Source organism: Sander lucioperca, chromosome 13 (genome assembly GCF_008315115.2).
Source record: "Sander lucioperca isolate FBNREF2018 chromosome 13, SLUC_FBN_1.2, whole genome shotgun sequence".
Taxonomy (NCBI): Eukaryota; Metazoa; Chordata; class Actinopteri; order Perciformes; family Percidae; genus Sander; species Sander lucioperca.
The window spans coordinates 10,515,439-10,529,873 of NC_050185.1; the positions used below are offsets into that span (position 1 = coordinate 10,515,439).

The following is a 14,435-nucleotide window of genomic DNA, read 5'->3' on the forward strand; positions in this document are numbered from 1 at the left end:
AGGCCTATCGCCCCTCTGGTATGGGCAGTTTTTGTGTACGTAGCTACATACTGTTGATGTACGTGTGTTCTTTAAATTAAATTAAAAAAAATATATATATATATACTAAAACTAATAATAAAGTATTTAATCTGGAAAAACGTATAATTGCATATTTCCAAAATATTCATACCTGTATATGATCTGCTATCATTCTATCTATATCAATTATTTGGTCCATGGTACACATGTTCCTGTGTAGTTAAGGGAACCTTGATGAGGTGGGATATTTTCATTTTCTAACCCTTAGGACAGGTTTAATGAAAAAATGCTGGTGTGTCATTTGTGAATTAAAGAAATCACCGTTAGAAAGTTTTAAAAAATATATAAACTTTATTTATAGTTACATATTTATCGGAGCATAAAAATTAGAAAATGCTGGTGGGGGAAGACAGGTGCATGAGACAAAATACATAATATAATTAAATAAATAAACAAAACACAATAAATAAAAAAAAAAAAAGATGTTAAAAAAAAAAAAAAAAAGATTTAGCTTCTATTGAATGTTTAGTCCTGGATGTGATATTTAGCTAGAAGCAAAATAAGGTTTGTCACACATATAATAATATATGAAGAAGATAACATTTTCAAACCTCAAGGGGGGTTATGTGGATGTACAGGAAACAATTTCTATGACATGTTTGTAGAATCTCTTAGAGTAGTCACAGTACCAAAACAAGTGAAAACATCTTCAATATGAAGGTCACAGAAGGAGCAGGAGAATAATCAGGTGGGATCATTTTGGTCTTTGATACATAATTAGGGAAAGAAATATATAAAAACATTATAATGTTTAATGTTTAATATGTTTAGCCATTATTATCATTAAAATAGTTGTCTTATTTACAATCACAATTACTACATACATTTACAGCAAATCTCATGCGGTTTTTACAATGAAACAATATTATGCCCTTTTCAAAATTTGGTAAAACATTATGCTACGGTAAAGATCGTTGTGATACAGTGCACGATGTGGTATTATTTTTACAAAATTGATCTACTGAGAGTGAAAGTTTTACAGTGCAGTTTTGTGTTTCCACTGGGCAAACAACCTTCTAAATGCTTATTTACTGTTGTACTTTTATTTTAATACTGTTTTTTCAAAGTGCTTTTAAATTGTTTTTGGTCCTCTTCTGTCCTCCTCGCTGGTGTTATTTCTTGAAACCAAGTGATTTGTTTTTCAGCAGGTATGTTCCATTTATGTTTTTGACTGCCTGACATCTGTCCACTCCATTTTGGTGTTTTGCAGCGCCTGAGTCTTTTTCTCATCCACCTGCACGTAATCCACTCTGTGATCATCAGACAGAAAGGACTTCTGCTGGACATAAAGCGGGAGAGATGAGGAGACAGTGAGTGATATATTTCCAAAATGAACATGGTTCTGCTTTACTTGTAACAAACAATCATGTTGCACGTGTTGTATTTGAACTAGTGATGTTCCTGAGTGTGCTGAACTCTTAAAGTAGAAATCTCTTGGATCATGCATTTCTCATTGCATGTGTACAACATCAAATTCATGAGTACTATAATAGTAGCAGTTTTGCGTCAACTGTTTCAACATATCACAAGTAACAAGTCTTCAAAGACGCAGGTTTTTTTTGTCACTGCTTACAGACAAGTTGTTGGTGTTTTTTTACCTGTGCAGTGAGCACTGATTGGTCATTTAAATAGTAACACAGGTCATAATAATAATAATAATAATAATAATAATAATAATAACAATAATAATAATAATGCTGAGTGTGTGTTTCAAGTTTAAGAAAATAAATTTTGCAATGTAAAAAATCATTCATGTGTGGTGTTAGCTGTTCTCTCTCCACTTCAGTGACTTCATTTGTTTCCCAGAATGCCTCACCAACACCCAAAGCTTGTAGCATATAGGTAGTGAAGGTAGGAAGGGTGACAGAAAAAGTAATAGCAATAGCAAAGTAACATCATCACTGTCAGAGTCTTGGCCAGTCCATGTCTGTTTCTGTCTACAGAGGCTACAGTTGCACAATGGTAGAGAGCTTAGATATGTATCTGATCTATCCATTTATCTGATCATAACATACCTTCTGCACAGGAGAGGGGGACGCAGAATTGAAATCCAGTGACAAATAGTCAAGGTTTGATCTTCTCGCCCAGGGTTGAACCGCTCCATCAAAGTTGAGACAGAAATGTTGCCTTGACTCCTGTCAGAGAAAGAAAGAAATTAAGACCTTGCTGAATCATCACTGTTCTAATAATGTTAGGCCGTTTAACTAAGGAAAATTGAATCCATTTTCTAGCCAGGAAAGCCAAATCGGGTCACATTACTCAGTATCTTATTGGTGCATGAAAAGAATCATAGAAATGCACAGTCAAAGTCTCTATTTGAGTCTCTGATATGGTGATAGCATTAATTGCATCGAGTCAGTCTATACACTACATATGTATTGTTTAAAATGTGTTTTCACGACTGTAAGTAGTTACCATTGCAGTGCAGTGTCCGTCTTCATCTCTTGGATTGTCCACGTTTTCAAGTCTTCTATCAAGAGGTAAACAGTTCACTGCAAAGCTGCAGTTACACAATAAAAACAAAAAAATAGGAAGAATTATATCAGATTAGCAACCAACGGAGAAGCAGGACATTAGCTTTAAAGGTCCCATGACATGGTGCTCTTTGGATGCTTTTATATAGACCTTAGTGGTCCCCTAATACTGTATCTGAAGTCTCTTTCCTGAAATTCAGCCTTGGTGCAGAATTACAGCCACTAGAGCCAGTCCCACAATGAGCTTTATTTGGGATGTGCCATTTCTGTGTCTGTAGCTATTGAGGAGGAGAGAGAGAGGGGGGGGAACCTAAGGAGCAAGATTCCAGATCGGCCCATCTGAGCTTGGCTGGGCAGCCTGGGGGAACTCATATTAATGTTAAAAAACCTCATAAAGTTAAATTTTCATGCCATGGGACCTTTAAGCTGGGTGAGCCTATTTAGAACCAAGGTAATGAGATTTAACCTGTCGAAATTTAAAGATATAATGAGATCTAGTTGTAAACAAAATGGCAGTCCCATAACCAAAACACATGACTGGAACCTCCTATTACACTTTGTGGATAAAGACTTTTTTCCCTCACCATGATTCAGTCATTGCTCTGCTCAAAGGAAGATGAGTGGGACATTCTGTGATTGTAGAGAGGCCTCTCAAGTCAAGAGGTGGAGGTCGAGCTGTGAACCCAGAAAGGGCAAAGTTATTGGAGTGATTGTAATTCTCTAGTGTGCCACAGAAGGGCCAGCTTTCAAACGGTGACAAGTAGTAAAGCTCATTGTGTGGAAAAATCTGTGTATCTGATATCTGCATGAATCCTGTCATTTACGTTACATTTGTAAACCCTGTTTAAAGTATAACAAAGACTACATACTCAAAAACATCATGAAGACCCCCAGCCACGGAGTTGATTAGCTGAGTAGAAATACAAGCTCAGTTGTCTACACAATGTCAAAAAATGTCACATGAACCAATCTAGACTGTTATGACTCTCACCTCTCCTCAGGCGAGGCTTGAGATGCCGGTGGATTGGAGGCGGCGCAACATCTCCAGGTTGATGCATTGGTGTGCTGAGAGTCGTGGAGGACTCAAAGTTGCAGTTTGTATTGTGGAAACTGAATGTCCCGGGGCTCATGGGGATGTAGCCATCACATTCAATGGTGGTAACAGAGGGAGACGGGGAAGCCATGGGGACATATGACTCATCCTGGTAGCTTTGAACTTGTGTGGTATTTAAACAAGGCTGCTGAACGACAAAGCATCAGGAGGTCAGACAAGTGCACTTTATTGTCATTTTGGTACACGTTTGTTAAAGACTTTGTGCTTATTGCATCTTTTAAATTATTCTGACGACATGTGTTTTTATTTCTTAGATAAATTATATTACCCCTCGGGTGCTAAAGTTGTACATTTTCCAATCCTACAGTTCTTTTTTTTTTTTAAAGAATAGTTTGGCATTTTGATGAGTTAAATGAGAAGATTGATACCACTCTCATGTCTGGTATGTACGGTGGCCGACAGGGGCAAACGCACTGCAACTTAAGAAAACACATGCAAATAGACAAACACAAGCAAATTAAGAAAACATCTTCAATAATTCAACACGCTGCAAATACAGAAACGATGCAAAATGAAAAGCACACAAACCCCGAAAACAAATGCAACAGAAAAACGCTGCATCCAGTTTACACAACGGAAGGTGAGGTTATGTCAGAGAGAGTGGATATTTTGTTTTCCTAATTTATTTATTAGATTTTTAATAACTGTTCTACTTTTCAGTAACATATATGAGCTTTTAACTAGTGTTAGCTTGCAAGCTCTTGTAGAAGTCAGTCTCTAACACGGTAGCTGCGTAAACCTGTTTTATAATACTCTAAAAGACTAGGGCCAAACGTAAAAATGAATATGCACCTTTTTCATGTCGCCTCTTTACTACACTATTCTTCCCGTTCTTCTCATCTTCTCTCTCTCTCTCTCTCTCTCTCTCTCTCTCTCTCTCTCTCTCTCTCTCTCTCTCTCTCTCTCTCTCTCCGTAGGGTCGAAACTCAAGCTGTTCCACTTACTGCTTCCCCTAGAGGCCTGGAGAACTTCTGTTATGTAAACTGGATGCAGCGTTTTTTCTATTGCATTGGTTTTAGGGGTTTGTGTGCTGTTCATTTTGCATCGTTTCTGTATTTGCAGCTAAATTCTGTGCATGTGTTGTCAAATTAATAAAGATGTTTTCTTAACCCTTGTGTTGTCTTCCTGTCAACCATGCAACTCTTTTGTTTATCTGGGTCAGAATTTAAAAATTTAAACTTTTTTCCGACATATTGGCCGTTACTTTTGTCGCTTTTCCCGATGTCTTTGTCACTTTTTTTGACGATTTAGTCGATTTGTTTTGGCACTTTGTCCGACATTTTTGTCACTTTTTTAACATTCTTTTATCAATTATTCTTCAAATGCTATAACATTTTAATAATACACCCAAATTCAATGAAACTAGTGAACTGATCATTTATTTTACTTGTGAAGAGTGTTGTACGAAACCATCCACAATATTTTTTTTTGACAATTTGGTTGAAAGAAACCCAAAATTCTGATATAGAAACTTTTAAAAAATGGGTCAAATTTGACCCGAGGACAACAGGAGGGTTAATTTGCTTGTGTTTTGTTTATTTGCATGTGTGTTGTTTTTTTTTGTTGCAGTGCGTTTGCCCCTGTCAGCCACCGTAGTTATGAAATATGAATATGATGCAGCCTGTTAGCTCAGCTTAGCACAAAGACTGGAAACAGGGGGAAACAGCTAACCAGGCTCTGTCTAACGGTAACAAAATCCATCTACCAGAACCTCTAAAGCTCACTAATTAACATGTTAAATATTTTTGTTTAATCCATACAAAAACCAAAGCTTAAAAAAATTCCCGTAGTCACTGTGAGGTTGCCTTGGCAATCAGCGAAAACCCCAGGTATGGTAGGCTAAGCTAACCATATCCCAGCTGTAGCGTTAGCTGTGGGAGAAACTCCAGGCAGTTAATGTTACAGATTAAACAAATGAGATATATACTGTTCCCAGTCTTTGTGCTACACTAAACTAACTGTCTCCTGGCAGTAGCGTCATATTTAACGGACATGAGAGTGCTATATCCTTTCATCTAACTTGCGTAAAGCATATTTCCCAAAATGTCAAGCTATTTTGTTAAGCATGCAGGGTTTTATCAGCAAGATCTCATGAGAAATGTTTTTCTGCTGTTAATGATTCTCTTACCAGATTAAGACTCTGCCTCCTGTTCCTCATAAATCTGCTATCAGCATCTCCTAAAAAAAGAGGTAAAATTAGTTTACGATCTCATCCCTTACAATCAGATATTGTCGACATGAATCTGTATGCTGCCACGCCAGGATTATGAATCATTTTGTTGCACCCAGCTTGCTCAGTTTTTGCATTCTGCATACTGTGAGACTCCTTCCTAATGAGGACATACCTGTTCTAAAATGGTCCAGGCTTGACAAAGAGGTCCTCCGGAGACATAATGCAGCATGGTTTGCCCTTGGCCTGCGAGCCAAATCATCACTCAGCTGCTCTGACAGGAGATTAGACTTGGGTGGCAGCGGAGGAGGTGTTTGTCTGTCACTCGTTGCCTCAAACGATGCAGACGAATAAGGTTTGTCAAACTGGAAGACATTTGTGGCACAGTGGCGTTGTGGAGAGGAAGAGGACGACGGTAGCGCCATGGAGGTGCATGGAGCGCTGAAAGGAGGGTTAGTCAACCTCCCATGGAGGAAAAAAGATGGACTGGGGCTGGCATGAAAGAAGGAGGAGGAAGAGGAATCGGTGTAAAGAGGTGAGGGGACAATGTCCCTGACAGCATCGTCTGATGACTTCTGCTCCAGAGAGATCTCAGAGTTTGAAAAGCTGTCATGTCTACATATATGGGGGGGAAAGCATTGTATTTGTTAAACATGAACTGCTGCCATCATTTTGTCTTGTGTCAAAGGATTGCAGATTGTACATACCTACTAGTGCTTACACTCCCCGTCTCACACTGTGAGAGAAACAGGTAGTCCAGTGGGTGACTGGAATCTGGTTGGCTTGATACAGACACTCGGTCAGAGCTGTCAGGGGACGGATGAAGGGAGGTGGGGGTGTGAGGAAAGCCTTCTTCTGAACTCTCTGTTGAGAACAAGCAGATACAGAGAGCATGTAGTTTCCGAAACGTTACAACCACTAAGAAGTGACAAGGAAACTGCCATCGCAAACCATACACAAACACACACACATGCAGGTTTCTCCCATGCAGCCTGTATTCAAATGAACAATATACTGTAAATGGAGCACGTGAATTTGAAAAGAGAAATCAAATTTTTTGCAGGCACCTTAAAAGTAGACACATGTGAGCCCTGTTCCCTCTTTTGTTTATATATCCTCCAATCTTTTAGTCAGATTGGCTCTCGTTCAGAAATTTGTTTCATTCCATTTCACTCAAGGCCGCTAAGTCAAGGCTCTCCCTGCAGAACCATGTGGGCGAAAACATCCAAAAGTCTTTGCATGTTCTCATGAAACATTTGCTACCCTTAATAGACGTTTGCATTCTCTTGTGGGTGCAGAACAACCTTTTATATTCCTTTGCAAAACTTATGAGGTGCCATCGCACAGAAGTCTTTTGAGATCCAGGCAGTCCTATTTTCTAAAAAAAAAACCCGTAATTTAAGCAACATAACATTCTAAAATTCTACAAAAACTACAGTAACAATCTGTATCACAGTGTTTAGTGTGGGATATAAGTTTGCATTATAATTGAGTGTGTGTGTGTGTGTGTGTGTGTGTGTGTGTGTGTGTGTGTTTTCTAAGAGCATATGAGATTTAGGGTAATATGCAGGACGGCATATCAGCAACATTGCTCTATCTTCTTCACACAGATGGCAGTATTCTAACAGACATGTCTCCACATCTCCTCACAAAATACTGGAAGCAACAGTAAAGCAAGGGTCAAAACAGCCTCACTCTCGCAATACGTTGTAGAGAGTGATCATATGTTAGCAGAAGAAGTGTAAATATAGAAATAAAAGTCAGCACCATAAGAATACAGTAGTCACAGGTCAATTAAAGGCAATGAAAGCAGCACTTAGTGATGCATAAAAAGAAAATCACCCCACAAAAGATGATATTTCATTCTGTGCAGCTCCAAAGCACGTTCACGGAAGTGATGGGAAAATCTCATTATTTATCTGTTAGTTTGAATGGGACCTCAGCTCCCTGTTGATCTGCTGTTATCGCCTCTAAAACATCTTCTGTACACAGACAACTGTCAGATGTATGACAAAATATGCGGCCACGTGTTATCTTCGAGTCATTAAACCATGTACTTTTCTTGACTTGAGCACTCATCTGAATTAATTTCCATTCCAGAAAGACATTTTTTTTTCTATATTTCTAACGTTAAATTACTTAAAAAAAATAATGCAACATTTACTTGTTGTTGCTGCTACTGATGTAGAAAGAAGACCACATATGATTTGAATCAAAGGGTTTTAACCACAATGTGATGATGTGACACTGTGTGTGGGTTTAGGAGCTGCATTTATTGAGAAATGTATCTGAAAAGACCACAGCTAGGAGCAAGTTTTAGACTTTTCAGCTGATTGAATGTTTTTCAAGTCTGTCACTCCAATGGATGGGAAATTATCTCTTCAAATCTTTATTTTTCCCTTGTGTTTTTAAATGTAGATAAAAACACTATACCACTTTGTGAAAATAATGCAAAATACTAGGACATCATGGAAATATTCCAGATGTTTTTTGCATCATTTTTTTTTAAATGTTGCCTGACACTTGAATCTTTGTGAATTCCATTAGAATTAAAAATGAAGTACTTTAGATTTGACAAAGTGTGCACAACATGAGTTTGTAGTAATTAACACACCCGTAAGTACGGCACATTCTCAGTTAAAGCTGCACTTTGGATGTTTTGCAGCAAGACATAACAAATTTAAATTTGAGTTTTAATGCTGAAGAATGATGTTGTCATAAACTGCACCCTTATGTTTGAACAATCACTGGTCTGTGAGCTACACAGCCCCAAATAAACAGTTTGACCTTGTTCTAAAGTTTTATTTTCAGTTCATCACTTCCTGTGTGGGGTCAAGTGACACCAATTTCTTCCGGACCAGCAGGGTGAATGTACTGCATCTAGTGAATGGGATGATCTTCTGTTTTACACCATTACTATGTGACTTTCAATGAGACAGGCACATTTTAAAGTGCAGCTTTAACATGACCACATAGTGTGTATTTACCTGCATCCTCCAGGCTCCCAAACTGGCAGATTTGACTGATGCTACTGATCCAGCTGTTCATCTCTTCCTCAGTTTTGGCCACCAGGTAGAAAACACGAGATGAGGTCTTTACTACAAACAGGTGCTTTCCATGGAAGTCTCGCTTTATCCTGAGCTGCCCATTCAGCATTTCGACCTCACACTCTTTCAAGTCGATGGTGCGGATTGGCTTTTTGGAGTTCTTACTTTGATAGTATTCCAGCACATCAGGATTGCCGCTCATGCGACCTCTTCGAAGCACAAACCAGCGTTTCCTCCACGCCTGCAAGAGAAAGGGAGCAAAAAGTTCATCATGGAGTTACTTTTTTAAGTTTTAACTTTATCCTTACTGCGTAATGGTATTCACAGTACTGCATAATTCTAAGAGTAACCTCTCCCTTTCCCCCACCACCACCATTTTATTAGTCATGACCAGTCATGACCAGTCATGGGTATTAGATCACAGCTCCTGCTCACAACAGCTAACTTAGCAACTTTAAACTCTTTTTTTTGTGTGCTTTTGATATGGTCAGTAAGCGGAACCTTAACTCAGATTTCCCAGAAGTACAGAGAAGAGGAAGTTCACTGTATTTAGCAGGAAATGTCAAACATAACGAAAGAGGTATTTATACAGTACTTGGTCTACTGAGGACTTACTGAAATAATATAATACTGAAACAGGTATTTATAGCTCCATAGATCTACTTGTAATATGTAACGCCTGAGCCCTCGCTGCATACAGGGTGCCAGTTGTCATCCCAGCCATGTGGGGGTGTCAGATTTTATATTTAGAAATAGTAATGATTAAAAGAAATGATAAGAATAGTAATGCTAGATGTATAGGAAATCTCTTTCACACTTGGTTTTGTGGCTTTGTGTGCCTTATAGGAATGGAACCTCGTCCGATATTGTTGTGGTGTGAAAACCTTTTGTTCTGCATGTGGCTACTCAGCTCCTGCACAAGTCAGTTGGTAATGTGTTTGTACCAGGAAATGGTTAGACACGCCACACTGATGCCGATAACACTACCAAATTGAGAGGAAACCATAACTAGACAGATGGCTTGGTCCTATAGATGTGTTAAATATGGAAAGTTTGAACTCAGAACTTAAGTTGTTTTGCATATTTTTAAGTGAAGACAGAGTACTTCATGAGATTTTACTGTTCAGTTTTTAACCAGATCCCATGGTCTTCCTCAGCAGATGGAGTTTGTGACCAAAGTATGGAACACAGGTGTTCAGTGATGGTGGCAACTGAGTAAACATAATCCGCTGAGGAAGACTGTGTGATGTGCTTGAAAGCTCTGGCAAATGATGGTAACTGGACTTTGACATTTGCTGTTTTGTGGGAAAAATTTAAAGGGCAAAAATGAAAATGAACGCTCAAGCTACAGTTTATATTTACAAAACTCAAAAACATTTTTGTCTCTTCATAGTAGGAAAAACACAGACGCTACTCATAACATTAACGATGGCTTCTTTTTTTATTTTAAGATTTTTTGGGGGGGCTTTTCCCTTTATTGTGACAGTGGATAGACATGAAAGTGGGAGAAAGATGGGGGATGACACGCAGCAAAGGGCAGCAGGTCAGATTTGAACCCGCGCCACTGCAGGACTTCGCCAACATGGGGCGAACGCTCTTACTGGGTGAGCTAGAGGCCGCCCCGGCTGCATTCTATTCAAGTGTTCCAGTAAGACAGTGTGACAGTGTGACAGTGAGCCAGAATGACCAATACCAGGACCCTGAAACTGAAGCAGCTAAATGGAATTTAGCCATCATTGATTTTATTATTTACACCTGTGCCTTTGCTACTGTGACATGTCAAAATGTGTCGAATGAAAAGGCTTATGCAGGTTAAAGTGTTGCCAATATTATATATAATATTATATACATTCTAAAAAATCTTAAAATTCTAGTATTGATAATGCTTAGCATGGGATATTAAATGTTTATATACAGTATCTTATTAATGACATTTGCAATAGCTTCTCTTTCAATATTTTCTTTTCATGATCTCGAGGAGTGGAAATTAGTCATTTTATGTAATTCTAGTTAAGAGAAACAATTACAAAGGGCTTTTATAATACAATATATGTCGTCAAAGGTAGTAATCAAGGGATATTACAATAATGTATATGTCTTGATACAAGCAATACAAGCTCTTGTGAGTAAGGGCCAACTTCACCACACACTGTGGTGAACTGGACGCAGCCGACAACCGTTAAATGCTGTTTGCTGAGTGTTGATACTTCTGTTTCTGTACAAGGTGACGAAGTAAACTCAAAAAGCTGCAACTAAACAAACACCACACAGCACTCTACATTGAAGTTTTCTTAAAGCATGCTTTCATTTTTTTATTTCATTTGAGAACACCATCGTGCAAGATAAATTTGACCACGGAAAATTTAAATTTTCATAACAGCATGTGCTTGACATTTGAATACTGAGTCAGATAGTGTGCCTGCCCTAACAACAGTCTGAAAAACATATATTTACTTTGTTCTCTGGTATCAACAGGATTTGCATAGTGTGCCAAAATAAGTTTCTATTTCCCTCTCGAACCCCATCAATGCACACCTCCACCCACCCTTTCCCTGCACTGGTGTTGACAAATGGCCCTCCTCCTCTTGCATTCGTACAGAGGAAGTGCAAACAGCCGTCATTAAAGCTGGACTATTTCTGCTTGTCACTTAAGTCTGTCTGTCATTACTTCCCATGTTTCGCAATGCACAAGCTCATCACATAAACACATATACACAGAGCATTATCACATGACCCTAACAACCACAAAACAGTGCTGTCCATGGCTGTCAAGTGCATCTGCAGTTTGTGACATATTGTTATTGTCATGATTCATTGTTGGTATAATTATATTGCATCCACAAGCCAAAACAAAAGAAAGAAAAGAAGAAGAAACAATTACATCTCAGTTTAACAGAAGCATACAAACCCACAGTGTTTCTAAATCATCATTCCACAACGTAACACACACACACACACACACACACACACACACACACACACACACACACACACACACACACACACAGGCTCAGCAGCACAACCTGGCAGTCCTACTGGCAGAGGACATACTGTATACAAGTGTCCGGTGTGTACTACTACTCACAAATCTCTTTAATTTCTTCTCAGGGGGGGATTTAATGAGCCAGCCGGTGCAGACCACATCCCCAGCACTCATCTTTACTGCAGAGCGAGTCGTCCTCACGGTTGCTGCTGCTGCTGCTGCTGCTGTAAAAACTGAGAGCACTGCGAAGCATATCCTGTGTTCTGGTATTCAGCCTAGCCACTCCAAAAGGAGGAAGTCGAAAAAATTGATCACACTGACATAGAGAGAGAGAGAGAGAGAGAGAGAGAGAGAGAGAGAGAGAGAGAGAGAGAGAGAGAGTGAGCGCAGGGGAGAGGGTGAGCATTATGTGTTTATTTCTCATGTGCTCGGGGTAAGTGGATTGAACTGTATGGCTAAATACTACACATAATGAGGTTTGACAGGTTTGAGGATTAAGTTGTATTGATTCTTGAACGTGCAGGAGCTGAGTCACATGCTTTTAAAAGATCTTATCTTAAGGTTCAACGTTTTCAAAAAGCATGTTGATTCCACATTGCTGTTATTATTTTGTTTATTATTTATGTTGTTATATTTATTTATTATTGTTTGTTTGTCTAATGTGGTTTCTGAGCTCTTCAGAAAGCAGTTTTAACAGTGGGTAACTGATTCAAACATCGACCTCCTGCACCTCTTTGATGCTAAATGATAAACTAATGAGCGCTAATTTCCATATGAGCTTTCAGAAAGGTCTTGGTGCAGATATAATATTAATAGTAGTAGTTTGCTCTTCTTCCAGTGCTCAGCCTTTGTCAAAAGTTAATAAGGTGAATTTAATGATTAACCACTTTAGAAAGTATGTGATCTTATGTTAGATTCCCACTTTACTTTTTGACAAACATGGTAACATAAGTTGCAAAAGCAAACTTACATAAGTTATACTCTTTGGAGGCTGTTTACCATTTTATGCTGCAAATAGTTTTATGCATTCCATGATCTTTTCACATTTAAGCTATTTTGTAACTTCTTAGTCACAAGCAGCTTCTACAACAATCGAGCCTTTTAAGATCATAAACTACCATGCAATTAAAATTTGCATAGGAAGCCGATAAGATTGCAGCACTGCCATATTTGTGAAAAAAGTTATTATATTTATTATAATAAACATATCCATTAATGCCTATAAATAAACAGGCTTCTAAGATGCTGACATATTGGTACCTCTCAGGGTTTCTGACTCAGTAACTTCAGGGTGCATCTATGTGGAGCTGTAAGGTGGCCTTTCCTAAATCCTCCACCTCTGCCTCTGATCAATATGTGGAATTCATTATGGATCATAATTGTATCCTCATGTTGAAACAGCTTTTAAAGAGGAATCAGTCACGTAGTCAATAATGATGACGCTTGTCATCGAGTTTTATGGTAATTTTGTTTTATCATTGTTGTGTTTTGTGCTGTTTTACTGTAAAATATTTAGTTGCATTACTTTCACAGCAAGTTACTGTCAGATTTTGATAGTAAATTCAATTGAATTTACAGTCACAGTCAGTCGTTGATCAGATTACTGTGATGTAGAAATATATATATATATATATATATATATATATATATATATATATATATATACCCACACACACACACAGTGGCACTCATAAGTTTATGAACCCATGCTAAAGTTGACTAAAAAGAGGCATAAAAAAATATCAAAAAATCATCTCTCAATGCAAATCAAACCAGATATTAGGTTAACTGAAATAAAACCGTGCCAATCTCTAGGTATGGTGAAGGGTATGTGATGATGTGGGGCTATTTTAATTCCAAAGGCCAAGGGAACTTTATCAGGATGCATAGTATCCTGGATCCATGAAATAACTGGCCTTTAAAAATAAAAAGCTGCCTGCCTCTATGGGAATTTAACATAGGGGTGTACTTACTTATGCCCCCTGTATTTTAAGGAAGAACATTTATACGATACGATAAATGCAATACATTATTCATTCACAAAGAAAATTGGTGTCCTTAAAGGTTGGATTATACCTCATTTTTTTAATTAAGGCATTAAGATCAATTTCCAAAAGATGATTTTTTTATTCCTCTTTTTAGTCAACTTTAGCATGGGTTCATAAACTTATGAGTGCCACTGCATATATACACTGTTGTAGAAATACAGGAAAAACTTTATATTAATGCAACTCAGTAGCCATTATATTTGTTTAACAGTATTCATCTATTTACCCATCACAAACCTAAAACCTTAGGGGGGAAAAGGAACTCAAAATATTAAAAATTCAACTACACTGATGACTGTTTACTATGAATCAGCAGTCAACATAGTTAGAGCAGAGTGAGATCAAACTGTAAAAAGTCATTCAAATGAATTGCATTAAAAGCTGGAAAAGTGTCCCTCTAACAGATACTGGTATATATCAATATACCATATGAACTGTATGTGATTTGTGCTGCCCCCAAGTGGCCAAAGAATGAATTTGTGCAAGTTTCAGATCTGTTGAGTCTACAACCTTTTAGT

At 38.1% G+C, this 14,435-nt stretch overlaps 1 protein-coding gene across 4 annotated transcripts; it reads right to left on the reverse strand.

Moving 5' to 3' along the window:
- Window positions 1-831: 831 nt before the first annotated feature.
- Window positions 832-12,167, reverse strand: gab3 (GRB2 associated binding protein 3). 4 transcript variants are annotated; one of them, XM_031319921.2, is made up of 10 exons: window positions 11,972-12,167; window positions 8,827-9,127; window positions 6,547-6,703; window positions 6,015-6,454; window positions 5,798-5,847; window positions 3,547-3,796; window positions 3,140-3,230; window positions 2,497-2,581; window positions 2,097-2,216; window positions 832-1,360 (listed from the first exon to the last, which is right to left on the reverse strand). In XM_031319921.2, the coding sequence occupies exons 1-10, from the start codon at window positions 12,041-12,043 to the stop codon at window positions 1,241-1,243; spliced, it is 1,686 nt and encodes a 561-aa protein (XP_031175781.1). In that variant the 5' UTR covers window positions 12,044-12,167; the 3' UTR covers window positions 832-1,240. The 4 variants fall into 4 exon arrangements, with proteins under 4 accessions (XP_031175781.1, XP_035846832.1, XP_031175780.1 ...); XM_035990939.1 differs by having other exon boundaries at window positions 832-1,357; window positions 3,547-3,793; window positions 11,972-12,109; XM_031319920.2 differs by having other exon boundaries at window positions 3,547-3,793; window positions 11,972-12,109.
- Window positions 12,168-14,435: the final 2,268 nt, after the last annotated feature.